Consider the following 27,145-nt stretch of genomic DNA (forward strand, 5'->3'; position numbering starts at 1 on the left):
TCTTTGAGAGGATTAGTTTAGCCTCAAGAGGCAAGGTGGGTTTTTAGGGACAAATGAGTGCTTTGGCTCATTCCCTTCTGTTTAACCTGGAGAGTGGAGGTGCTGCATCCACCTCTGTGTAACCATGAGAGGTTTTATACTGCGTGTTCTCACTCATGTGAATTCCTGGGGGCCACTCCAGGCCACACGCCTGGCTAAAGAGAGAGGAGAGCAGCTGGTGTGAGCCCTTCCTGCACTTTTTATTGCTAAAAATCCCTCAGTTTGGCACTTCTGGCAACGTGGTGCTTGGCTTTCTCTCTGCTTGACTTCAGGGACTGTCTCACACTTAAAATACTTACATCCAAAGATTCAGGATGTTCAGAGCAGATTTGGGCTTCTGGCAGTCAGGGGAGAGTAATTAAAGTTACATGAGAGGTATTTGATGTCCTGTCTCAGCCAAGCAGGACACCCAGGATTGGTTTGTACCTGGGTACTCAATGAGTTCCCCATGTTTAAACCAACCTACCTTCCTTCCTACCTTCCTTCCTTCCTTCCTTCCTTCCTTAATTCCTTCCGAATTCCTTCCTTCCGAATTCCGAATTCCTTCCGAATTCCTTCCTTCCTTCCGAATTCCTTCCTTCCTTCCGAATTCCTTCCTTCCTTCCTCCCTCCCTCCCTCCCTCCCTTCCTTCCTTCCTCCCTCCCTCCCTTCCTTCCTTCCTTCCTCCCTCCCTCCCTTCCTTCTTTCCTTCCTTCTCCTTGCTGATGGCAGCACGTGTGAGGCTGCAGGAGTTCCTGGTGGGAACTGCAGCCCATGTGCTCAGGTATTTGGGAGTGTTTATCAGGAATATATCAGAATTCATTCCTCCTCCTCATCTCCTTTGGATTTGCTTCCCAAGTCTGTGTAGATTAAAGCAGCACTGAGAGTTGATTTTATTCCCAGGGCAACACATGGAAGCACCAGCCCTGTGAGATACCACATGATTTGATGATCTGAGCATCACCAGCTCTTCTTGGGGGGTGCCTGGCTGCTGTGGCCACTAGAAATCTCCCACCCTCCTTCACCCCTCCAAAGAATGTCTTTTTGGAAGCTGGTTCAGCCCTGATCTCTGCCAGAATATGAGGGGAAACTGCTGGCAGACTCAGGGGTTACAGGGGGGTGTTGGCTGCCCAGCACAGCCCTGAATTCCTTCAGGGATCACGCCTAAAACAAGCACAGTGGATATTTTGTCCTGCTGAATCCATCTCCTGTGTGGTGGAGACACGGAGCATCCATGAGGATAAAGAGAGGCTTAGAGCTTCCTTTTCCTTTTCTTCCAACCTGCTAACCAGGGAATTCACAGCTGGGGAATCCTTTACCTCCTTGGGAAACTTTCACTGCGGGGCTGCCAAGCCTTTGTGTGGGAATTTGAGTTTGGATTTGCCACTGTTGGAGGCTTGGGGTCCTTTGCTGAGCTGACTTCAGTGCATCAAAGCAAGGAAACTCTTCCTGTGCTGTGAGGAGCCCCCGTGGCATCACAGTGTGGGGCTCTGAGGGCTGCTGGAGCAGGGGTGCTGTTGGCAGCAGAATTGTTGGGTTTTGGAAAGCAAAACACCCTGGAATGTGCAGAGTTCTGGGATACAGGAGATGTGGGAGCAGGGATGCTGCAAGGAGTTCTTGTTGTGTTGTTGGGGTGCCAGGTGCCCTCCCCTCTTCCTCCCCTCTGCTCCATGTCCTGTTCCAGGAGAAATCCCTCAGTCTGGGCAGTGTCCCTGGCACAGGGATGACCCCTTGGCACATGTCCCCCCCAGCTGTGCTCCTGCAGGCCTGTGGCTGTGCTCAGCTCCGAGCAGTTTAAACCTCTCACTTTCCACCAGGATTTAAGTCAGCTACTTAAAGCACGTCATCCTCTTTCACTCTCTAATGCTCTGTGTTTCAGCTGCTCGGGCTCCAAAGACGGTTTGTAACCAGCCACAAACACACACAGGAAGCAAAACCTTTCTTTTAAGTCTTTCTTGCTGGCCAAAAGCAGGACTGTGGCTCCTATCTCGTGGGCTAAGCTTGGTGTTGCACTTTGAAGGAGTGTTGCTCTTTGGTGTTGTGCCAGCAGGAGCGTGGTGGGAGCCTCAGGCCCCAGCTAAAACCCTCAAATCTGGGACTTCAGAACTGCTCAGATTTGCTGGATGAATCCAAAGCAGTTTGAGCCACAGTGCTGGTGGTTTTCCCAACGGCCCTGATAAGGTACTGGGTCTAGCCCAGTCATCAAAATGAAGAAAACAATCCCAGCTTGCTCCAAGCCCCATCCAACCTGGCCTTGGACACTGCCAGGGATCCAGGGGCAGCCACAGCTGCTCTGGGCACCCTGTGCCAGGGCCTGCCCACCCTCCCAGGGAACAATTCCTTCCCAATATCCCATCCAGCCCTGCCCTCTGGCACTGGGAAGCCATTCCCTGTGTCCTGTCCCTCCATCCCTTGTCCCCAGTCCCTCTGCAGCTCTCCTGGAGCCCCTTTAGGCCCTGGAAGGGGCTCTGAGGTGTCCCTGGAGCCTTCTCTTGTCCAGGTGAGCACCCCCAGCTCTCCCAGCCTGGCTCCAGAGCAGAGGGGCTCCAGCTCCATTGCTGGGTGATGCTGGTGAGAGGAGGAGTCCAGGGGCTGTGGGGACCAGGAAGGCACAGCAAATATTCTTGTTTTCTGTGTTGGGGATTCTTCAGCAGCCACTCACCCTTAGCCTTGTGGGGGTGTCTCAACTGTTAATGGTGCTTTTAAGCCTGGACAGCAAATCCAGGCAGGTTTGGATCAGCACAGACACTGCCACGGGCTCAAGCTTCTTCAGCGTGTAGCTTTTGCTGTTTGCCTCCATAATGTCCAGGTCGGGAAGTTTTCAGAACCATTTCCCCCTGCCCCCAGCCCAATTTAAATACATAGGTGGCTGTTTTGCATAAAGCAAACACTTCCCTGGCTGCACTGTCTGTCCTGCCCGAGCACTGGCGTGGGTGAGGTGCCCTGCTGTGGCATTGGCACGAGGGGCTGAAGCCCTCTTGGTCCTGAGAAGCTGAAAACTATGGAAACTGTAATTTAGAGTATGTCATGCTAATCCCTTATAGGCTTATCAAGTCTGATTAAATGTCACTTGCCTTCCTGTTATCTCTGTACACAGATAACAAATTAAGTGACAGCTTTTGAACTCCAGGCAGCTGCCAGATGCGTTAACTGGAACCGACACATTCCTACGAGTTGTTTTTATTAGTCTAAAATACCTTTGTTTAATGTACAAGAAACCTGACTCACCCAAGATGATGAGTGCCATGTGAGTTTAGGAGGTCTGGCTGCCAAAAAAGTGCTCCAGAAAACTGGAGAAGGTGCTTGTGTTGTCTTCTCCCGTTCACAGAAGCTCAGCTTGGAAAAGAGCTCTGAGATCATCGAGTCCAAGCTGTGCCCTACCCCCACCTTGTCACCAGCCCAGAGCACTGAGTACCACATCCAGGCTTTCCTTGAACACCTGTAGGGACTCCAGACGTCCCTGGGCAGCCCCTCCCAAAGCCTGAGCACCCTTCCCATGGAGAAATTCCTCCTGATGTCCAGCTTGAGCGAGAGGCAGCTGGCAGGTGGGCAAGGCTGTGCCATGGGGGACTTGGGTTTCCTCTCGTGGCAGTCCCACAGAGGCACAGCCTGGAATTCAGTGGCAGGACCCAGGGAACGGCTGGAGCTGGGCCAGGGCAGGGTCAGGCTGGAGATCAGGGAAAGGTTCTTCCCCAGAGGGTGCTGGGCACTGCCCAGGCTCCCCAGGGAATGGGCACGGCCCCGAGGCTGCCAGAGCTCCAGGACACCACTCCGAGGCACAGGGTGGGATTGTCGGGGTGTCTGTGCAGGGCCAGGAGCTGGACTCGTGATCCTTGTGGGTCCCTTCCAGCTCAGGATATTCTGTGATTCCATGGTTTTATGGTCTCAGCCCTGTGGGTTCCTCCATGCCAGTGGAATTCTTGCTGCTCCTGTGGGGATGTGGGATGACCAAAGCACATGGACACATGGGTGAGAACAGCTCTGAGTGTGCTGTAGGTGTGATTTCCCTGTAGAAACACACACCTGGCTTTGAGAAAACCAAAAAGAACTCAAAAGTTCTTTTTGCCTCTGTTCTCTGCCTCAGGGTGAGCAGGGCAGCTCTGAGCTCCACGGCTGGGCTGGGGACTGAGTCTCCTTCGATACCTGAGGTTTCCTTCTCTGGAAGGAGCGGTTTGGTGATTCACCAGCTCCTTCTCCAAGAACAAACCAAAACCCCAGTGAGTCAAAAGGTTGTGCTCATGAGAGCTGCACAAATGCAACCCTGGAGACTCCCTCCTGTGCATCAGGAGGAGGAGGAGGGGGATGTGTGTGGCAGGGTGAGGGCAGCACTGTGGGCAGCTTTGGAATATGGAGCTCACCGTGCAATTCCTCTCTCACCTCACCCGCTTCCTCCTGGAATTGTTCCTCAGCTGAAGGATGTGGTTCAAAAACAGGCAAAGGTGCCTCAAAAGCTCTTCAAACGAGGGATAAATGTCTGGTTGTCTGAGGTTGAGAAGTATCTGCTGTAAAGGATTTTCTGCTCATGGCAGCCTGGGAGGAAGGGACCAAATGCACCTTTTTGAGACACTTCGGGCCCTGGGGTTTTGCCCTTTGCCTGTTCTCTTTGAAGATCCCAGACCATCCTCAGCAGGTCTTGGAGTGCCCCTTGCTCCATGTGTGCTGCTCCAGCACCCCCATCCCAACCCTGGCCAACTGATGTGATTCCCTCCCCCTCAGGCATTGTCTAATTGGGAAAATGTTTCAATTATACGGCCTAAATTTGTAACAGGGAGCAGTTCATTATCACCGAATCCCCTTAATTGGGCCCTCCTACAAGGCAGCCTATTACTGAGTTTCCCAATTAAGACAGGACCTCTTTAAAACCCATAAAAACAAACAAATCCCTGGCAGAGCAGGCCCACATTACAGGAGATACTGCCTGAAATGCTGCTTCAAAGCTGAGCAATAGTTTCAACACCAACCAAGTCCTAATTAACCCCTTTGTACTGGTTACTCGTGTTCCCTTCAAGGAGAACAGCCACAGTTTGGGGTCAGCTCAAGAAATTCACTGTTACTTGCTCAAATCTTTCTGAGAAAGAGGAAAAAGTTGGTTACAAGGTGTTTCTGTGCTGGAAGATGCTGTTTCCTGCAAGGATTCCGTAGGTAACACTGCTTTTCTTGGTTGCAGGTAAAGGACCTAACAAAATACCTGGATCCCAGTGGGTTGGGAGTTATCAGCTTCGAAGATTTCCATCGGGGGATCAGAGCCATCAAAAATGGAGGTGAGTTTCCTGCTGTGCTGTGAGTGAGGATGGGAACAGGACAAACTGAGCAGCACAGCTGAGCTGAGAAGCTGCTTGGGGAAAAGCAGCCGGGTTTGGCTTTGTGCGAGTTCTGTGTTGGGTGGAGCAGGAGAGGTTGGGGGCATTGAATGAGGGTTGAAAAAGGTGGTACAGCAGTCATGGTGGTGGTTCTGTGTTTTGGTGTTTATCAGGAAGGTTCCTACAAAAAAAACATGGCTGGGAAATCCCTTCTGCTTCAGTGTCTGCCCTCACCTGGGGTTTTGGGGGGCTGTTGCTCTGATGGAGTAGCTGCCGTGCTGCTGCAGGTGTCTGTGTGCTGCTGGCTGTGGCATCTTCCAAACACTGGCACTGAGCATGGAATCATGGAATGGGTTGGGTTGGAAGGGGCCTTAACACTCATCTCATTCCACCCCCTGCCATGGGAAGGGAGACTTTCCCCTGGAATGGGAATTATCATGCATTTACTAATTTATTGATGAATTTACCAATGCATTTATACCTTCACTCCAACTCTTTGGTGGATCAATGTGCTCAGATGGTTTTTAGCAAGAAGCACATTAAACCAGAGCTTTGAACTCCCTGACTGGAGTCAGGGTGATCTTCAAACAGGCCAATGCCAATCCTCCTGAAGGCTTCTTGAAAGTGCTTCCAGAGCAATAGCTTGGTGAAATGTGAAGTATCTTTCTGGCTGGTTGGCATTGAAGCCCTTTGCTGCAGAAAAGGTGTTTTTCAGTTTGGGATTTCTCTCAGAGTGTCTGAGGGTCATTTTGGGCCAGGCATGTTGTTCTGGGCAGGGTGTGAGAAACCTGAGAAGCTCCCTGCTGAGCAGCTGGAGTTCTGGATGTGCAAATGTGAATTATCATCCTTGCACAATAGTCAGCTCTGCTCAGAGATGCTTATCTGGGATTTCAGCCCTGCTCAGTGTGCCCCTGCTGCCAGCCCTGCACGTGGGGTGTGCTGCAAGGATGGGAAGGAACCATCATTCCCATACAAACTGTGCTGTTCCAGGAGTACAAACCCCTCAAAGCGTGATTTTCTCCTGTTTTTCTGTCCGTTGTCCATCCCTCCTCCTTCTCCTCAATTCCACCCCCACTTTATTTATTTATTTACTGTGAGAGTGCCCAGAGCAGCTGTGGCTGCGCCTGGATCCCTGGCAATGTCCAAGGCCAGGCTGGATGGGGCTTTGGGCCACCTGGGCCAGTGGAAAGGGTTGGGGTTGGAATGGGATGAGCTTTGAGCTCCCTTCCCACCCAAACCACTCCAGGATTATTTGTGCTCAGGACTGTTGTGTTCCGTGGCAGCTCCCAAGTTTCCTGGTGTAGCCTGAACAATTCCCAGCTCCCAGGAAGCAGGAGGAGCTGCAGCACACTATTAATTTGTAATAAATTGCCATCGGAGTCGAGTGGTTGTGAAAGCCCAGGCTCGTGTTTCTCCTCAATAATTCATCACTTTGGTGTTGTGTTCTATTAATTGAAGGGGAAAAGCAGATCCAGGCAAAGCTTTTAGGGTCTCTGTTTATTAAATTTGAAGGAGATTGATATGTGTTTATTGCAGTGGTTAGGAAGGGCTGAGCTCTCTGACAACACATGGCACTCAATGGTTCTGAAAGAAGCCCAGGGCAGGGAACAGAGGAGGTTCTTTGAGTCTCCCAGCTGAGCATTGCTCACGTTGAAGTGATCTTAAGGATCTGCTGCTGCTCTGAGACAGTCAATATTGATCATCCCTTTGTGAGCAAAGCAGAGGTCACGCTGCTGCTGGGTGTCCCTTTTAACAAGGTTTGTTAATTAGCTGGGCCTATTTTTACCCAGGGAATGCTCTGCTGGATTTCTTGGAGCTCTGTAATTCTTGGGTCAGTCATGGAGGTGAGAGCTGATGTCAGCTTGGACCTTTTGGTGTCCGTGTTAATGCAGGGTTTATTTCTGAGGATGTTCCACTCTCCTCTCGCTCTCCCCTCTCCGGAGAATTCCCTCAGGAGAGCAGCTGGGATTTGACCTGAGCCTGGCAAGCTGAAGGTGCAGTTACAAGCCCAGCCAAATTTTCTCTGTCAGCCGTGTTTCTCACAACTGCTTTCGTGTCCACTTGGCCTTTGCATCCTGGGAGGATGCTCAGCTCCCTGTCCCATCCCTGTGCCAGCAGCCTGAGGCATGTCCCAGCACCTGAGGAGAGGCTGATCCAGGGCTCCTGCTGCTTGCTCTGGCTCCAGTGTAGAGCAAGGACCACTGAAGCACTCACACAAAGCCCCAGTGGCGCCTCTCCACTGCCATGGGCCAGCTCTGGTCTCTGCTGCTGTGGTCTCTGTCTGGCCACGTAATGCTGACTGGGAGGGGGCAGAGCAAAGGCATTTGGATTTGAGGCTTTAAGGAGAGGTTTTAGCCACTTGTGGCTGCCTTCTGCCCTCCCCAGAGTGAGGGCTGGATGGGACAGCGAGGTTCTCATGGATGTATTTGTGCCTGCAGTGTGGATGGCCAAGGAGTGCTTCCCGAGGGTTTCCCCGCTGTGGGAGTGGTGAGCCTGTGGCTGGGCTCTGTTCTCAGGCCTGGGGACAGAGATGCTGCTGGGACAGGTTCAGCTCCCTGCTGTGTCCCAGCCCTTCCTGCTCGTGGCTCTGGGATCCCCTTGTCCTTCCCTACTCCACGAGGTGTGGCTTGCCTGCTTTTAAAATCTGTGTGAACAGTGCCTGAGTGCCTGGCCAGTCTGCAAAGCAGAGGGGAAATGTGGATCCAACACTGGCAGTGTGTCAGGGGGATAAATAACTCTGAAAAGTGGAATTTTACGGCCTTGGATTGTAAAACTTGAGAAACTGATAATAGAGGGAAGGCAGGAATGAAGGAGAGTATGATGCTTTAAAAAGGCAGATAAGGTGGTTTTTGAGGCCTGGAGAATTCTCAGCCAGAGGAAAACCTGGCACATCTGGCTACCATCAGTGAGATCCAAGGGAAAAGAAACAGGGAGGGAGCCAGTGTGGCCGCTGCAGTCATCATATTGAGGAGCTTCAGCTCAGGGAGGATCTCCTCAGGGAGAAACAGGCAGCAGGGATGGCATGCCAGCCCCTTGGAAAACTCAGCCTGGGAGTAAGGAGCCTGTTTGTGTGGCAAGGAGCTGACCTGGGGTGGGGCAGTGAGGTGGGGTCTGTCATCACAAGCTGAGGTGCCTGGACCAAGGAGCAGCTCTGCTCCTCTGTGTCCTGGATGCAGGAACAGCTGGAGAGGGAGTTTGATGGCAAACACGAGGGATGGGCTGGATCAGCCACAGCTGGATGCAGGCACACAACCAGGCCTGTGCTCACGAGCAGATTCCTTCCCCTGTCAAGGTATTAAAAACCTTTGAAGCTCTTCAGGCACCTGGTTTTTCTGCAAGGGTCTCTCAGCACTCAGCAGGACAAACCGAGCATCTCTCTGCTCACAGTGCAGCTCACAAGGATAAGGAGCAGGTTGTGTCATTCACACGTATCCTTGGAGCTGAAACTTCTGTAACATCTGTGCTCCAGAGAGCAGCCCACTGGGAAGGGGCTCTGGGAGGGGTCCCTGCACACAGGGGCGTTGCTGGTGCTGTCAGGCAGCTCGAGGGATCTCTGTGCCAGGCAGGGAAAGGTGCATTCCTGGAGCTCCCAGCCTCGTCCACCCCTTCTGCCTTGGCTTCTGATCCCTGAACAAAGGGGCTGCTGTGCACTGAGAACAGACAGCGCATCCACTGAGGGCTGGATGTGTCCAGGAGCTCAGGGGAGGATGGAAATAATCACATCTCTTTTTTTATTATTATTTATTTTTTTAAATGCTTCAACTGAAAGCCCTTTGGATTTGGGAAGATGGAAAATCCAGCTCGAGAGCCAACACCCAAACCTGGAAGCTCTAAGAGAGTTCCTTTTTGCAGGGATGACCGAGCAAAGCTTTGGAGCAGCTGGATCAGGAACCCACTGTGCCAAAGGAAAGATACTCCAGGGGCTGAATGAGAGGCTTGGAGCAAGAGGAGCACTTTCAGCTCCCCAGAGGCACTTCCAAAGTGCAGCTGGAGGGAAAAGCTTGGAGCTGGGAAGCCGGAGCAGGCAGGGCAGGAAGCTGAATAGCAAATACAGGGCTGGGGAGTCAGGCTGTGGCTCTGCCTGGAGCCTCTGTGGGAGCACCCCGCCGTTCCTGGCTGGAACTGGCAGCAGCAGGAATTGCCATCGGGATGAGCCTTTGTGGGGCTGCAGCTCTCGGATCGTGGGAGCATCCCTGGGAGGATCCATGGTTTCTGCAGCCGTGTCTGGAAAGGTTGGTGAGCTCCCGGCAGCTGAGTGCCAGCTGGGAATTTCCTGAGAGGAAAGCACACATCCAGGCCTTCTCCGAATGAAGGATGTGAGTGTTGTACCTTCAGGGCTTAGAGCCAAGAGGGAACTGCACATCAGCTCCCGAAAACGGATCCGAGGAGTTATCCCATGTGCAGGCTGTGCTCCACATTCCCTGCTCCCACTGATCCGGCTCTCGGAGGTGCCTCTGGATCTGACAGTGCTCAGATGCCACCTCTGAGCCCACTGTGCCCGGGAGCCACTCGGTGCCCCTCGGAGCCACCCCTGGACAGCACGTGGTGGCCCGGGAAAGCCAGGCTGGCTGCCCTGGTGGCCGGGATCCCGCTGGCTCCGTGGGGCATTCCCAGGTGTTGGATATCCGGTAATGGAACCCCCTGTTTGCTTTGTGTGGAGGCTTTTCCCCCCTTCTGTAGGATCTGCATTGCAGATGGCTTTTGCTACGCAAGAGGCAAGCTTCCCTTGCCCAGGGATAATTCCAGAAGCCAAAGCTTGCATTCCCTTCCGCTCCCAATCCGTAGTTCTTTCTGGGGCTGTCTGTGTGCATCCTCCGTGCTCTCTCCCCACCTGGGTGCTGGGAGTGTGGTGTGTTTGCAACGGGGCACTGCTGACACCTGAGCACACGCTCTCACTGGGGGTGGCCAGGCCCAAGCGAATATTCCAGGCGTTTGCTTTTTAAAAGGAAAGCCTTGCCCAAGGCTCAGCAGATGGAAGCAGAGCTCGTGCGCACGTTTGACTAAACTCGGTGAGTATCTGGCACCGGTTTGAGCACTTCCTACGTTCCCCTCGGATCTGCTGATCCCTGGATTCGTGCAGCACTGCTGCAGCAGAGACCTTACTGCTGCTGCTGCCTGTTCCTAGCCCTGGCTAAACCAGCATCCCCAGGGACACAGCTCCTTTGATGGCTGAAGGTAGGACAGATGCCTCTTTGTGTACAGCTGGCGTGCAGGGAACGGGGGCTGCCGTGAATGGGAAATCAAGATTGATTCACGAGCAAGAATAAAACCCAAATTGCTCTCATTATGTCTTCTGCATTTTTTTTTTGCCTTCGCATCTTGCTCTGCTCTGGCAGATCCATATGGATGTGCTATCCATACTGCTGGTGGGGATAAGGACTTTAGGAGGATGAGTGTTAATTCTGCCCTTGAAAGGAGTGGAGATTTAAATATCTCTGTAAAATTTATATGGTTACTTGAAAAAAATATAATCCCTGTGCTGTTCTTTGGAGCTCAGAGTTCTGCTCATCCCTGTGCTGCAGGAGGATGTTTGCAGCACCGGGATTGTGCTTGGCAAGTTTGGGGTCCATGTGCTTGTCTGTGCCCCCTTCAGCCAGGGACAGGAGCAGCCGAGACTTTCTTGGAATGAATTTGGATTTTTTCCCTTGAAATAGGGCCTGCCCATAAATATGTGTGAGGGCTTTGGTGGGGTTGTTCAGCCTGGGGAAAAGGAGGCTCAGGGGGGACCTTGTGGCTCTGCACAAGTCCCTGACAGGAGGGGGCAGCCGGGGGGGGGTCGGGCTCTGCTGCCAGGGAACAGGGACAGGAGGAGAGGGAACGGCCTCAGGCTGGGCCAGGGGAGGTTTAGGTTGGACATCAGGAGGAATTTCTCCATGGAAAGGGTGCTCAGGCTTTGGAAGGGGCTGTCCACATGGGTGTTGGAGTCCCCATCCCTGGGGGTGTCCAAGGAAAGCCTGGATGTGGCACTCAGTGCTCTGGGCTGGGTGACAAGGTGGGGATGGGGCACAGGTTGGACTCGATGGTCTCAGAGCTCTTTCCAGACTCAATGATTCTGGGATTCTGTTGAGTCTGTGTAATTCTGTGCTTGCAGGGAATGGGGAATTAGGAGCGTGTGGGATGGAGCTGAGCTGCTTTGGGGGTGCTCTGTGGTCACAAGGACCGGGGGATCTCTGTCCATCCCTCTCCTGCCAGGAGCGTTGGGTGTGTCCAGGGCACAGAGACCCTTCTGTGAGGGGCTGATCCTCTGCATGGAGGTGCAGACAGCAGGAGAACAAAGCAGGTGTGAATCCAGCCCAGCTGGAGGCTGCTCCAGGGAAGAGCAGGACACAGGATACAGCCCCAGGGCAGGGTATTGAGGTGGATGCTCCTTTCCTCCAGCCCCAGTGTTCTTGGTGAAGAAAAGTCCCTCTTTTAGTCCCAAAATGCTCCTGGGTGTGTGGAGAACTTTCTCTCCAGCAAATCCTGGCTGCAGACCTCTTCCCCATGGCAGTGTGAGCAGGGAGGCTTCGATGAACAGGGGTTTGTGTTCCCCTTGGAAGCTGGGAGAGAGGAGCTGTGGAGCAGCTGGGAGCAGAACCACAGATCACATTGTTCTCGAGCTCTTTGAAGTCCCTATTTCTGCTGTCATACAGACATAGAATCATTCAGGTTGGAAAAATCCTTTAGAATCATTGAATCCAACCACTAATGGACTCGATTTAATAATAACACACCAGGGCAAGGACTTGGATGCTGATGGGCACTTCTGGCTCAGCAGAGCAGTTTTTTTTAGCTTGCATTTCTCTTTTGATTCACTTCAACACTTGTTTGTGGTGAATTTATCAATGTGGCAGCTGGGTGAAGGGTGACACGGGGGGAGAGGCTGCTCTGCTCCGGGTGCTCCATGGCTGAGAGGGAGCTGTGCTTCCCAAAAGCAGCCTGGCAGATGACACACTGCATTGACCTACTTTCGGGAGAGGCGCAGAAGTGTTGGGAAAGCTGTGTCCATAGGCAGCTCCGGGACGAGAACAGCGAGGAATCGCTCAAACGTGCTGCTGAAAAACTGCTGTGATGGCTCTGCGGCCCTGGGGGCCGGGGAACGGGAGATTGGCATGGGAATCTCTGCCCCTCTGAGAATTCCTTCTTTAGGAGTCTCTTCCCCCTTTGTGGATTCCTTCTTTGGAGCATATGCCTGAGAAATCTGGCTGTATCCAGTTGCCGTCGTGGAGCGTAACAGGTCCAAAGCACACCCTCAGTCTGAGGGAATTCTGGTTCAAAGCTGGGATTAAACCTGGGATCAAATCCCCAAAGAACTGCTGTTGGTTCACCATTCCTTGGGAGGGAAAAGCATTGCTGGAAATCAAAGCTAATTACAGAGCAGAGAGACTTCCATGTGTCTTGAACTGAAGGAAACCCGTGGTGGCTTTTTGACCCACAGACCATAACCCAGCCTGATAAAGACAAATCTGATGCCCAAAAGAAAGCAAATCTTTCTGTGGGAGAAGGATAAAACCCACTGCAGGGACTATTTGTTTTCCCAGGAAGATGAAAATAGGGAGCAGTGTTTTTGTTGGAGCTTTGGAGCAGTTCTTAACACGCTCTTCTATGGAGATGATGACTAAAGAGAAAACAGAGGCAGGTTCTGTTAAATAACATTTCTCCTCATCCATCTGCTGCCTCTGTTTCTCCATTGCAGGATTCCCTTTCTGGGCCCTGCTGTTTTCCTCCACATCTGGTGCTGGGAATGCTTTTGGGAGCCGGGCTGGTCTGCGGTTTGGGGCGCGCGTGGGAGGAGGCTGGGCTGGGCTGGGCTGGGCTGGGCTGGGCTGGTGTGGAGGGTGGTTTCGGTCCTGCCTGTTGTCCTGTCTCAGGTTTGGATGTTAGTCCAGAGTGAGGGATTGTCAACGCTTGGATCAGCCCGGGAAGGGGGGGAATGTGTCCTTCCTCCTCAGCAGGAGCACCTGGACAGGGATCAGGAGATCCCTGCCTCAGCTTGGGTGAAGGAAAGTGGAGCCCAGCATCCTGCAGAGCTGTCAGCTCGTTTCTGCTGAGGAAGCCAGTCAATCTGGAGTTATTAACAAAGGGATAATTACTCACCCGGGACTTCTGCTCCTCCCTGCCCGGCTCTGCCACAGCCTGGGGGCTGGTGACTGCGCTGAGCGACCTGGCACCCCTGTGTCACCCTGACAGGTTGATGTGGCAAAAGCTTTTTTCTTCAGAGCGTTTCCTGGGACAGGAGAGGCTGCGTGTGAGGTGGATTTCCTGGGAAATTGGTGCTGGTGGTGAAGCAGCTGGGTGGGTGAGCAGCAGGTGGGACGGTGCCAGTGGGCATCCCCACATTGGGAAGAAACGATTTTCCCAATTCTCTGGCATTCTGGCTGAGCACCGCTCACTTCATCTCCCTCCCATTCTCCCCGTCCCAGGCCATGTCCCCTCCTGGGCTGCTCCATGTGTCCCTCAATGTCTTTCTCTTTGTTGATCCTCTTTTCCAAGCTCTTACAGTCCTGTACATCACTGGGCAGTTTATTCCTCCTTAGGATAGGAAGGACTCCTGCTAACAAGGCAATGGGAATTTTTATTAATATTTAATAATTATAGAGAGCTCGGCAGAGGTGATGTGGCAACTTCTAATAAAAACATCCCTGCTGAGGCTGTAGGAGCTGGGCAAAGGCTTGTTTGGACCCTGTTCCCATGTTTGGAATCGATGATCTTGGAGGTCTTTTCCAACCTGAGCAATTTTGTCACCTCTCAGCCCCTTGGTGCCTTCCCGGAGCCCTCATACTCTGGACTGAAAAGGTCCAACTCCTCCCTGTGCTCCTTCCCCTGCAGGGGAGTGGTCAGGCACAAATAACAGCTGGAAAAAGGATTAAAACTCAATTTTACAGGACCCCCCTTGATGATTTTGTTTTATTTTGGGTGATGTTTCCTATACAGAAGCCAGTTGGAGCAAAAGCACTTTAAAGAATGCATCTCCCCTCTCCTTCAGTGACAAGTGGGACATGGTTTGGCTCTGTTTCCAAGGGATTTTCTGGCAGTGTTGGAGTTAGGGGGACAAACAGGGAAGGGGATTCGAACATGAGCCCTCAGGAGCATTTTCCTGTTACTCTGTATAGCTTTTAAGGGATTTTGGAGGACTGGGACTCCCAGCTGCTCTACTGCAGCCCAGCAGCAGGAGGGCACAGGGGCTGCTCGACCCTGCCTGTGTCACACAGGATGTGTTTGAGCAGCACAGTCATCATTTCCAAGAGATGGCTCAGAACTGTGGAGCACCACCTTGGGGAGAATTCTTCCTGAAGGTGTAGTTTAGTGCCTCTTCTCTTACGTATTTTCTGTCCCCAATTTCCCCTAAACCCAGGCTGGGTTCTGGTCAGGACCTCGAGGGCAAGTCTGCGATCGGAGGCTTTATAAATAACTTTCTAAATAGTTTTTATTGCTGATTTTGCAGCTCTGTTGTTGAGGCTGGAGCCCAGGCTGGAGCAGGGGGTGTCTGTAGTCTCTGCCCAGGCTCACAGCTCTCCTGTCCATCACGTCTTTTCCAGAGGCAGGTGGGTGGTTGTGATCCAAACCACTGCCCAGGGCTCAGTGACAGCTTTAGAGAGGCTTGGCATTCATTGTCGTCAGTTTTTGGTGTGGCTAGTGGAGGGCAGAAATGGCAATTGAGACCTGACTGCCAAATACTAATGCCTGCATGTTGGTGCAAGTGCTGTAGGTGCTGAAAGTGTTTCCTTTAATCCTCGTGGGTCTGGAAGCTGTGCCTGGACCACACAGGCACTGCTCTGATAATGAAATTCAGCCATGCCTGGAGGTAAGAACATTGTGAGCATTTCTCAGGCCCGGGGTTGGAAGCTCTGAGCTGGAGAGGATTGAACTGGATTTAACTCTTATCCTGGTTTCTCCATGTGGGAGCTTTGAGCTGAAAGGCTGAAGCCTTCAGGATGGGATGGTGGCATCCAGTCAGTCCCAGTCTGGTTTCTGCCTGGGTTATTTGGGGTGTCACAGCTTCTGCTCCATTTGAGCTCCTGAGCCAGGGTTCTCTTTAATTTTATTTTGCTTGTGGGACAGTCTTGTCTAAAAGGTGCCACTCGTCCTCTGTGAGCTCCTGCCTGGAGCAGGCCGGGTGTGGAGCATCTCAAGGAGCTTCTGCCTCAGGGTTCTCCAACCCATGACAGGAGAGTGGCCACTGGGTGTCCCCAAGGCTGTGTCAGCACTGAGTGTGCTCCTGGAAGCTGACTTGGGATGTTCTGCTGGTTCACAGTTCCACAAGCTCCTTCCAGAGGTGCTGCCTCAGCCTCTTCACAGAACAGGGAGCTCAGGGACACGGGTCAGTGGTGGCCTTGGCAGTGCTGGGTTAATGGTTGGACTCAATGATCTTGGAGGACTTTTCCAACCTAAATGATTCTGTGGTCTCTGTCTGAAAAATCCAGCTTAGTTTCCAGAAGTGTAGAGATTTGGAAGTAGGAGTGAAGGAGCTGGAGGACATCAGGAGGTCTCCTCACCAGCAGCAAGTGCTATTTTGGAGGCTCAGTCTCTCCATCACAGAGTGACTCTGAGCCACTTTCTGGTTGCCACAGCCAGCTCCTCATTTTCCACACCTCCAGCAGTTTGTTCCTGGCTGGCACAAGCTTACAGGCATCTGGGCTGGTCTTGGTGACTGGCACACACTGAAAAGACCCCTCAGATTGCTAAATATGAGATCCCATGTTTCAAACTCAGCCCAAATTGTGGGTGTCAGTGGTGGCCTCCTGCTCCATCTCCAGGGCGGAGGCAGCGATGCTCACCAGGCCTCTGAGATGAAGGGAAGGCAGCTGGATTTGTGCTTCCAAGGTGCTTGGATGGCATGGTGTTAATTCCTGTCATGATGGTGTGTCTAAAGCAGGCTGGAGGGCCTGTGCCAAAGGAAGGGGATCAAAAGGAATGTGGGATGAGTCCCAGTCCATGAGCAGTGATACTCAGGGAATGCTGAAGGGCATTAGCCAGGGTTGTGGAAGCAGCCTTAATTCTGCCACTGCCTCCCTGGGAGCCTGGGTTGTCACTTGCTCTGGCCCCTGGGGCATTTTGGGTTGGGAAATGATAGTTTTCAGTAAGTGCTCCTGCTCTGCTGGCCCATCTCTGGGCAAAGCTGAGCTACAGGAGAAGCAGAGAGCAGAAAGCTGCTCTTTTCTGGGAGCATCAGGTTATAAATGTACTCCTGGGCCACTCTGGGGAAGGAAAAGGTGGGTGAGTGAGATTGGTGCTGGCTTTATCCCACAGGGATAGCACCACATGGGTGCTTATGCTTTGGTGGAAGCACAAGACCCTGAGCTGCCTCTGGAAATACTGGACAGTGGCTTCCCCTGTGCAGGATCCTCCTCAATTCCTGCAACTTTTAAACACTTGGCTGTGTGTCTCTTCCCCCTCTGTTTTCCAGCAGCATTCCCAGAAAGGGAGCTGGGTTTATATCACTCGTTCTCCTTTTAGCCAACCATAACTTCGTCCTGCTCATCTTTGGGGTCTGTTTTACTCTGTGCCATCCAGGCAGGTTCCCAGCCTTGTTCCTACACTGAATAACGCAGGTCTGTGAGCTCACATAATGCATCTTGTTGGAATCCCTCGGAGTTTGAGGCGCTGTGCCTTGCAGCAGTGTGTGCAGGGTGTTGGCAGATGACTTAAATTCTCCTGAAAGGCTGTTTTTCTGGGTCACTCCTATATGCAGCCGATAAAACTGGCTCTGTGTGACCTGTGTGTCACTGGTGTACCCACAGCCCTTCGCTCAAGGTGCCTTTTCACTGCCATCCTGCCTTCTGGGAGCAGTTTTTAGAATCTATTTCAGGAGCTTTATCCCAGAACTGCTGTTCCTGAGGGTTCCTGGGAGAGCCCAGGTGATGCCAGCACACCTGAGAGCTCTGAAGCACAACAAGACATGGGAAGAGGTCTCATCCACCCCCATGGAGAGCCCATGGAATTATTTAGGTTGGGAAAGCCCTCTGAGATCATCGAGTCCAAGCATTCCCCAGCACTGCCAAGGCCACCACTGACCCATGTCCCCAAGTGCCACATCCACACGGCTTTTAAATGGTGGCTTCCAGTGACAGGACAAGAGGAAACGGCCTCAAGAAGTTTAGGTTGGATATTTGGGAAATTCCTTCATGGGAAGGGTGGTCAGGCACTGGCACAGCTGCCCAGGGCTGGGGTCACCATCCCTGGAGGGATTTAAAAGCCGTGTGGATGTGGCACTTGGGGACAGGGGTCAGTGGTGACCTTGGCAGTGCTGGGGAATGGTTGGACTCGATGACCTCAGAGGGCTTTTCCAACCTTAATGATTCCATGATTCTGTGATTTTTTTGGCAGTAAAGCTGCCGGGAGGGTCTCTCAGAGCCTGATTTTCAGCTGTAAGGTTTTTGGATGTTTCTGGATGTGACTGGACTGGCATCAGGAGTGATGGATAGAGCTGGACGTGCAGGAGAAGCTGGTCATGGACACTTGGAGGACAAAAGGCAGTCCCTGAGGCCACCCCCAGCCCTGGCCTAAAGCTTGGGTTTGAGCAGAGTTGGGAAGAGGTGACTCTGAGTGTTGTGACCACATTGACTCAGTGAGGAGGAAGGAAAGAGAAATCAGGGCTGGGTGTGAGCAAGGAAAGGCTGCTTTGTGGTGTGAGGGGCAGAGAGAAGGGCATGAAGCAGAGCAGGGCTCAGCTGGGATTTGACTTTGCTGTCCAGGGAGGAGAGCAAAGGTAATGTGAGGGTCTGAGCTCAGCCTGTGCTGTGGGATTGGGACTGTTCAGTGCTGCTGCTGGTGGCCCACAGCCATCCCTGGCTCTGTTCCTGGTGTGGGGAGAGCAAACCCCTCCAGCTGTCACCACGTGGCTCCCTCTGCACCTGGGCACAGTGCTCTCCACATGAGGAGTGCCACTCCACACCAAAGGTCTCCGATTTTTTGGCTCCCAGGGTTTTTTGGCTCTTTTGGACAGGAATTTGCAAGCTTAACACAGGCTATTGTGCTGGCAGACGTGCAGGCAGGCTCTCCATGGCAACTCTCCCTATACACAAAGCACCATATGGCTTTTTTTGGAGGGGGAGGGAATGAATTCAGCAGAAAAGTCAACCTTTGTTTGTGGTGCTGTTTGTCTTTGCTCTCTGTGGAGCTCGGGGAGGTGGGAACACGGATCGCTGGCTCCTGGGCATGGCTACTGCTGGCCATGCCACCACGAGGCTGCAGGTGACCTCTCAGATGGCCTTTCCTTGATTTTTACACTGGAATTTGCTGTGAAAAGAAACCCATCCTAGCCAGAGACCCCCTCTTTGGGCTGGGCTCTCTGCACACAGATGGAGCAACAAGAATCCTGTTCATCCCCATCATGTTCATTCCCCAAAGGGCTGGGAAGGCTCCAGAGCCCTTGGTTTGGGCAGGAGCTGGGCAGAAGGCAGGTGATGGATGGCAGGAGCTGCCTGTGCCTGTGCTCTGCCCACGCTTTATACCCCTCATTCCAACGGGAAGCTTTCACTTGCCTGCAAATCCTCCCTTTTCAAACCCCTCTGGAAGGAATGAGGAGAATAAATATCTTTATCTGTGTCTATGGAAGAGTAGGAAGTGTTTGTGTGTCTGCTTGGAGGGAGAGGAAAAGAAATGATGTGGGAATAAGGGGAAGGGAGCAGCCTGTGCCTTTGGGATGCTCTGCAGTTCCGGGGGCTGCTGTGGGGTGCCAGCAGGATCACTAGAGATGGCCTGGAGCTCGCCACTGCTGTGGGTGCTTGGCTGGCAGGAGAGGTGGCTGCCTGTCCCCTCTGGGTGGTGTGACACAAATCACCTTCCAGGAGCACTGTTGGGGTTTGGTTTTGCCCCCAGACGTGGGCAAAGGCTCCTGTTGGTGGCACCCCCTGAGGTACTCCCGTGGCTGTGTGGTGAGCAGGTGCCTGTCCCCATCCCCTCCCTGCTGGCAGCCAGGAGGCTCCAATCCCAGAACAGCACCAGGGATAACTAATGGGGAAACTCCTGGTTGTAGGCTCAGGCTCACAGGTGGAGCTGTGCAGGTGGGGACAGAGGGACATTTGAGGAGAGGGACACTGCCATCTTCAGATTATAGAACTGTTAAGGCTGGAAAAGACCTCCAGAGTCATCAAGTCCAAGATCTCTCAGTGGCAACCCCAACAGTCAGAGCAGGAGGTGACCTTGCCCTGAGCAGGGTGCCCAGGCAGCAGCATTCCAGGTGGATCCCAGGGCCCTGCTCTGGCTCAGCAGCTGGAAGAGAGCTGGGAGCAGCCCCACTGCTGGTGCCGTAGTGGGAGAGCAGTGGGATATTGAAGTGCTAAACTGTGCCCTAGAGCACCTTCCCCCGGCTGCAGCCCTGACCCTGTGGAGCACAACGTTGGATCTGGCGCTGGAAAAGCAATTTGGGTCATTCCTGGGGTGGATTCACAGCCTCACCCCTGGGAGCCCCAGGCCCAGCAGAGGGGAGGGATCATTTCTTGGTCCCTCATGTTCAACTTCTCCCACCCCAGGGACCCCCTCGGGTTGGTGGCTGCAGAAATCTCCTGTGTCTGCATTTAATGCTCACCTGAGAGAGGCCCTGGGGATGGTGTTTGGGTGGGAGGTGTTCCTGCAGGCCCAAGTCCTTGCTCCATCCTGTGCCCTAATCAGAGATTCTCAGAATGGTTTGGGTTGGAAGGGACAATAAAGCTCATCTCATTCCATGGGCAGGGACACCTTCCACTAGCCCAGGATGCTCCAAGCCCCAGTGTCCAGCCTGGCCTTGGACACTGCCAGGGATCCAGGGGCAGCCACAGCTGCTCTGGGCACCCTGTGCCAGGGCCTCCCCAGGGAGGGAGCCCTGGGAACAATTCCTTCCCCATATCCCATCCAGCCCTGCCCTCTGGCACTGGGAAGCCATTCCCTGTGTCCTGTCCCTCCATCCCTGTCCCCAGTCCCTCTGCAGCTCTCCTGGAGCCCCTTTAGGCCCTGCAAGGGGCTCTGAGATGTCCCTGGAGCTTTCTCTTCTCTGGAATGAACACCCCCAGTGCCCTGACCAGCCCCTAATCCCTTGACCTTTCACCAGATGTATGAAATGACCACGATGTGCTTCCTTAATGAAAAATGGCCTTTCTTGACACCTGCAGAGGGGCCCAAAGCAGGAGCTCTGCCTGTGCCTTTGCAGGCAATTTCCCCTCTGGATAAAGCTGGCACTATCCCATCTGGGTGGCTGCAGCAGGACAAATGTGCCTTATACACCCCTTTGGGGGCTTGGGATGGCTCTGAAGGGCACAGAAAGGTGAATCCTCTCCCTCCCCAAATCCTTGTGCCTTCCTTGGGAGCAGGGACAGGCGCTTCCTCCTCCTCCTCCCAGCCTGGTTCCTCGGCAGCAGCCAGGCCCGGTGCCGCAGCGATGGCAGCTCCAGGCGTGTGGGCTTGAGCCTGCTGTTTATTTTGGGACTGCAGCACTGCTCCCGATTTGGTGCTTCCAGCCCGGGATCTAGGCCGTGTGCTGGATCGGGCTGTTGCTTGAGGGAGCACGGGGAATTCTCGCTGCCTTCCTCGCTGGAAGGGCCGGGAGCGATGCTGCAGACGGGGGTTTGGGGCAGGAGGAGGAATTTATTTTAAAGATCTCTCGCTGCAAACCTCCTGTTTTTGCGGCGGCCTGCGCGGATGCTCCTGATGTGTGTGGCCGCGGGAGGAGCAGGCGCCGAGGAGCTGCAGCCTGCCTTCCCCGCCGTTCCCATGGCACTTGGCTGTCACACACACGTCCCATGCATTCCCTGCCCACAGCAGGATTAAAGCCTTCTGGGAGAAGAATGAGAGGATGCAGGAAACGGAGATAGGCAAGAAGCTGGGAAAAGGAATGGAGGGCATGGAGGGGTAGGGATGAATCCAGGAGCCGGCCCCATTGGAGCAGCGAGGGGCCTTGTAGGATTTGTGGCAGGGAGAAGCCAAAGCTGTTGCCTTGCACTCCGGGTGGAGGTGGGATGCCTGGGAGCAGAGGCCCTTCCTGAAGGCTGGAGGCACCAGTGCGTGCTCACAGAAGGTCCTGTCCCGCCACCGTCACGTCTCCCAAAGCCACCCTTGGCTCGAGGGTGCAGATTTTCCTCTTGGTGATTCCAAGTGTGTGTTTGTTTGCCCCTGCAGACCCTGACAGCCAGCTGTATGATATGGGATATACCCCCGAGGAGGAAGCCCCGGCCTGTCCCGATGAGTTTGATGACTTCGTCACGTTTGAGGCAAGTACGAGCTCTGTTCATTCCCATCGAGGTTGGCTGCACGTGGAGCGGGATTTGGGCGTGGAGAAGAGTTTGCTGTGACAGGGCTCAGGGGTGTTTAACACATAAAGGCAAATGCAGTCTCTGGGTGACGGGCCCAGAGAAGCTGCACCGAGCATTTGGTGCTGCTGAAGTTAAAATGGGTGTTGATAAAACTGAAAGAGCAGAGCATGGTGCCCTGGGTGGAGAGGGAGCCCCTTTCTGGGGACACGGGAAGGGGACCTGCTGCTCTTGTGTTTGTCTTCCTGCTGGAGTTTCTGAACCTGGAGAACCTGAGCTTGGTTTTGAGGTGTACCAGCCAGGAGCCTACCTGAGAGGCACAGCAGAGCAGTGGGATGTTGACATTTGCTGCTGTTTGGCCAGTAAAAGGCAGAGCAGAGGACAAAAATCTGTATTTTCTCTCTATTCTTGGCCTTCATCAGGGATATTTCTCTGATATAGGTTGTTTTCTTCTAGTTAAAGCCTCCATGCCTTGGTTTCCCCCTGCTTTCCTGACCACAGGAGCATGTTGCAGCAGTGATCCTGCTGTTCCCAGCTGCTCTCTGTGTCAGGGGTTTGGGGCTTGGCTTGGAAGGCTTCACTCATTCCTGCTCTGGGCCTTCCAGCCTGGAGCAGGAGGTGCTGCAGGTGCCTTGGGAGAAAAGGGGTGGCTGGGTCCCTGTCCCTCATGGGGACTGAATCACTTCCCTCTGCTTTTCCTTTTCCAAACTTCCCTCTTCAGGGTTGTGATGCTTGTGTCTTGGTAGCCTGGATGGTTTTGGGGTTGTCCTGTGCAGGACCAGGAGTTGGGCTCTGATCCTTGTGGATCGCTTTCCCACTCAGGATATTTAGGATTCTGTGTGATTTTGATCACACAACTTGTTGCTGGCAATGAGACTGCCAACCTGCTTTGTATTTGCATGCAAACGTATCTATTTATGGTATAGTCTGTAGTACATCGTTTTGGCCTTATGATTTCTTGATAAAAGGTTAATGATAGACTGGGTGTTGGGCAGCTGGTCAAAAACCAGAGAATGGTTTGGTTTGAAGGGACCTTAAAGCTCATCTCATCCCACCCCCTGCCATGGGCAGAGACACCTTCCACTGTCCCAGCCTGCTCCAAGCCCCAATGTCCAACCTGGCCTTGGACACTGCCAGGGATCCAGGGGCAGCCACAGCTTCTCTGGGTAATGTTGAATATTGGTTTATTTTTCCTTTTTGAAAGGTAGCTACAAGCCCCAGGAACAGCTGGGGAGAAAAGGGACAGGAAGGCAGGCAGGGAGATGGATTTCCATATTTTTTATGTGGTGCAAGGTCACAAATGGGCATTTTAACGCTGGACTGAGCAGTGTAGAGGCTGTGACAGGCAAAGGCTTTTACTTTTTGCTCCTCGGACCTGTGTCAAGGGACCATCTTGCCTGAGATTCTGAGCAAGGATGTTTTCCAAGGGCTAATTTAACATAGATGAGCTCTGTCAGCACTGGGAGCTATTCTGGGCAGCAATACCAACAAGGCAGGTGTGTGCCTCACTGGGATGAAATACTTCTGCTGCTGGGCCAGCCTTTCCTTGAAGAGACAAGGTGACCCAAAGGAAAAAGGTGATGAGTCCTGAAATCTCCTTTTCCAAAAGATCTAAGTGGATTTTTATACTGAATTCAGTGTAGTCGTCTAAAGGACAGCTCTACGTTTAACATGCCGGGCAAGAAATATCCGTGTTGTCTTGGATACATGATTCGAAATAATTTCCAGCCTGCCAGGATTTCATAGAGGCTCAGCAAATGAGAACATGCTGGAGAAATACCACTCAGCCTTGGGAGTGTAAAAATAAACCAGAGTCTTGGGGCGAGGGGGTTTTTGTTCTCTCCTGGCTGAGCCGTGAGCTCCCAACGTGCCTTTTATCCCACACGTCCTGGAGTGCTGTGCCTTGGAAAGCTGGAGCTGGCTCAGGGAGGGAGAAGCCATGGTACAAAGCATCCTGCTGGGAGCAGCAAAAGCATGTTTCTCACAGGAGCACCGGGAAAAGAGCTGGAGAGAGCTCCAACAGACCCTTCTTCCTGAGGGGCAGCAGGACATCATCAAAGCAGAGAACAGGATAAACAGCCTTTCCCAAAATCTGTGTTCCGTCTTGCTTGGATTCTCCAGAATAGATGAGAGGGGAAAAAAGCACCTTTCAAAGTGAAGACATCACCTTTCCTCAGAGTAAACTTCTCACTGCATCAAGCAGCAGTTTGGGCTCTGGGATGTCGCCGTGTCAGCCCTGGGAAGATGCTACACAGGGATAAACACACCCCAAAACACAGCTGGGACACCTCAGGCACTGAGTGAGCCCCTCTGGCTGTGGCAGGGCCATGGGGTGAAGGGGCACAGCTGGGTTTTCTTGTCCCCTGTCACATCAGAGCTGAAGGAGTTGCTGCATTTGCAGAAGTGCTGGGAGCAGTTGTGGTTATTGGAGTGGAGCACTGGCTGTGGTTCCTCTTAAAGAGCCCAAAATCCCAGTGGCTGGAATACTCAGCGCTTCCAAGTGCTGGGGTCTGACAGGGAGCTTTTCTCCTCAGTGTTTGTTCAAACAAGTGTAAACAAGTGCTTCAAGCAGTCTCCAGGAAAATGTCTTCTCCTGGTTAATAAGGCTGCTCTGCGTGCTGACTCACGTCCTCTTCTGCTGACTGCCATCAGGAGAGCTGAGCATCCATGGAAAACCCTGAGAGCCCCGAGCTGGGGACCTCCACCCAGTGTTTGCTCTGCAGAGAGAGCCACCAACGCCTGCTTCCTCCAGTAAAAGGAGGAAGGGGATGAGGTGTGAACTCAGGAATTCCTGATGTTGGATACTCCCCCAGTTCAGCCACTGGTGTGGCTCTGGATGTGACATGGAGCTCCTGGCTCCTGGTGCACCATTCCAGGTGTGTCCAGCAGACAGGCCTGGCTGTTCAGGTGCTTTCAAAGAGGATTTCTGCTCCCGTGGCTCCACTGAGACAGCAGCTCCTGCAGCCACGTGGCTTTTGTGCCTCCAGCTGGGCTTGCAGGGGGCTCATCCCAATCCCTCCAGCTCTGCTGTCACACATCCAAGAGGATCCTCATCCCTGTGCACCCACCGGGAGCAGGGAGAGCATCACCTGGCTGGGATCACCTCCCTGCAGCCCCACCAGTGTGTTCTCCTGCTCAAGGTGGAAGCGTGGCGGTTGCTGGGTGAGAAACCACCAAAAACTCATGACAACCTTCCTGCTTTGTCAAAGCCACGTGAAGGGAGCTTGGAGCTTTTCCATGCGGACACCTGAGCCCTGTTTTCTCCCAGGCTGGGCTGGCACAGCTTGGCTGCTGACTGCCTGGAAGGTGGGAGTTCTCCTCCCTTGCGAGCTCCTGTGGAGCTCATGACTCAGTGCTGAGGCACAGGACTCGTTTGCAATGCTCTGGGGGACATGGAGGTGAATTTGGAGTTAGCTTCCTTGGGATCGTGGAATCATTAAGGCTGGAAAAGACCTCCAAGCTCAACCATCAGCCCAGCACCACAGGGATACCCGCTGTGTCTTGCCCTAGGGTGGGGGCTCTGCCCCTCTGCTCTGCTCCTGGGGCAGGTGAGCCCCTCTGGGCAATGCAGAGTGGGAAGGATGACTCTCCAAAATGGAAAACAAGCCATGAAAATGCTAGGATTAGGCTGGGATGGGCATGAAGATGTTTAACTTCATGTGGGCTGGAGGAGAGGTGGAGCCAGTGCTCTGTAAAGGCTGCCTGGAAACACCATAAATACCCCAAATAGGGATTTTTAGCTCTGGGAACTCGTGTTTTGGGCCAGCAAGGTCAGAGGAGGGCTCTGGCTGAGCTCTGCAGGACAGGCAGCCGTAAATCCTGCGGATGCAGTGCCTTGTGCAGGGCTGTTGCCATCTGCTGGGCGGCTGCCGTGGCTCCTCCTGGAAGCAGGCAGGAAAAAACTGTTCTGCACAGGCAGGAGAGGGGAATTCGGCTTTCCCTGGAAGCCTTCACCTGCCCAAGCATGTCCCCTCTGGCTGTTTGTCCAGCAGGGAGTTGTACAGCGCGGGGGGAGTGGATCTGGGGAGGAAAATGAGAGCTGGGAGGTCCCAAGTTTTGTGTATTTTGGGATCAGGAGCTACTCCTGGCTCTCCCAGGCTGCCTGCCCACAGGTGCAGCTGGAAGAACTCCAGCTCAGAATATTCTGTGACATTCTGTGCAGCAGTGAGCAGCAGCTTTAAGGCCGACACGTCAGCTCTGGGAAACTTTAACTCTGTTAAAGCCGGGATTTCTTTCCATGTTGATCAATTGAATTTAATCCTTCTTTTTGAGGGCAAAAATCAAGGCGAGGCCAATGAAATCCACATTGCTGGGTTCCTCCAGCTGCTCAGAGCTTCTGCAGAAGGGACCAAAGACTGGTGTAACACAGAAGCTGTTCTGGGAGCACGTGGGGCCTGGAGCCCTTCCCAGAGGTGTCACTGTCATTCCTTGTGCCTCGTGTTTTGAAGGAGCCCGCATGGGCTGGTTGTAGGAGTCTGCTGCAGGCTCCTTGTGTCCCCTCCCAGTAGCCCTGAGGACCTTCTGAGCCCTCCTTTTCCTAGTACAGAATTCCCAGGGAGATACTTGCATTCCCAAAGGCAGAGCTGGGCCTGCTGAGCACAGAGCGTTTGGGAGGGCCCTGCTTTGCGATCTTTGGCATTTTAGGTGAGGTTTTTTTCCTCCTCTGCCTCTCCACACCAATGTTACCATGGGATGCGTGTCTGGCAGGGGCTAGCCAGGCTGAAAAGATGGGATTGAGCTTTGTAAACTCCTCAAAGCACCAGGACAGAGCTGGCTTCAGCAGTTCTCTGGCTGTCCTAACCCAGGTGTGAAGGTCTGGTGGTGGGGATGCAGACGTGGAGCTGAGAGCTCAGCTTTTCTGTCCCAGTGCCATTCCCACTTTCTGGAATGGCCTCAGTAGGCCTCTGGTCACAGGGCTGACCCAAAAGCACCGTGAATGAAATGGTCACAAGCCCCTCTCCAGGGGTTGCCTGCTGGAACTGGTGATCATTCTGTCCTGAACAGCTGGTGCACTTGAAATCGTGCAGGTGGCTGGAACTGCAGGGCTGTGGAATGTGACAGGTGCAGTTCAGTGTCTGTTCATCTGTCCTTGGGGAGCATGTGGAGCCCTGAGCAATGTCCCCACTGTCCCCAAAGCCTTTCTGCTCCCCTGCACCGAGAGACGAAGGGCCATGAGCCCTCTGTGGCAGCGAGTGAACAGTCTGTATTATCCTTGCATTCAGAGAGTTCCACAATGGCTTGGGTTGGAAACAACCTTAAAGCTCATCTCATTCCACCCCCTGCCATGGGCAGGGACACCTTCCACTAGCCCAGCTTGCTCCAAGCCCCATCCAACCTGGCCTTGGACACTGCCAGGGATCCAAGGGCAGCCACAGCTGCTCTGGGCACCCTGTGCCAGGGCCTGCCCACCCTCCCAGGGAACAATTCCTTCCCAATATCCCATCCAGCCCTGCCCTCTGGCACTGGGAAGCCATTCCCCTTTGTCCTGTCCCTCCATCCCTTGTCCCCAGTCCCTCTGCAGCTCTCCTGGAGCCCCTTTAGGCCCTGCAAGGGGCTCTCAGCTCTCCCTAGAGCCTTCCCTCCTCCAGGTGAGCACCCCCAGCTCTCCCAGCCTGGCTCCAGAG

At 53.4% G+C, this 27,145-nt stretch overlaps 1 protein-coding gene across 6 annotated transcripts in view; it reads left to right on the top strand.

The window, feature by feature from the left end:
- The window catches only part of RAB11FIP3 (RAB11 family interacting protein 3), a 75,354-nt gene that overhangs the window by 15,271 nt on the left and 32,938 nt on the right, over positions 1–27,145 (top strand). For 3 of the 6 annotated variants that reach the window (XM_048320602.1, XM_048320604.1, XM_048320605.1), the window contains 2 exons: positions 5,187–5,280; positions 21,391–21,482. In XM_048320602.1, coding sequence (XP_048176559.1) covers positions 5,187–5,280; positions 21,391–21,482 — 186 coding nt within the window. Of the gene's footprint in view, positions 1–5,186; positions 5,281–10,410; positions 10,495–21,011; positions 21,087–21,113; positions 21,273–21,390; positions 21,483–27,145 lie in introns of those variants that run through there. The other 3 variants (XM_048320607.1, XM_048320606.1, XM_048320608.1) reach the window with 3 other exon arrangements.

The sequence above is a fragment of the Corvus hawaiiensis genome, chromosome 16, assembly GCF_020740725.1.
Source record: "Corvus hawaiiensis isolate bCorHaw1 chromosome 16, bCorHaw1.pri.cur, whole genome shotgun sequence".
In the NCBI taxonomy this organism is placed as follows: Eukaryota; Metazoa; Chordata; class Aves; order Passeriformes; family Corvidae; genus Corvus; species Corvus hawaiiensis.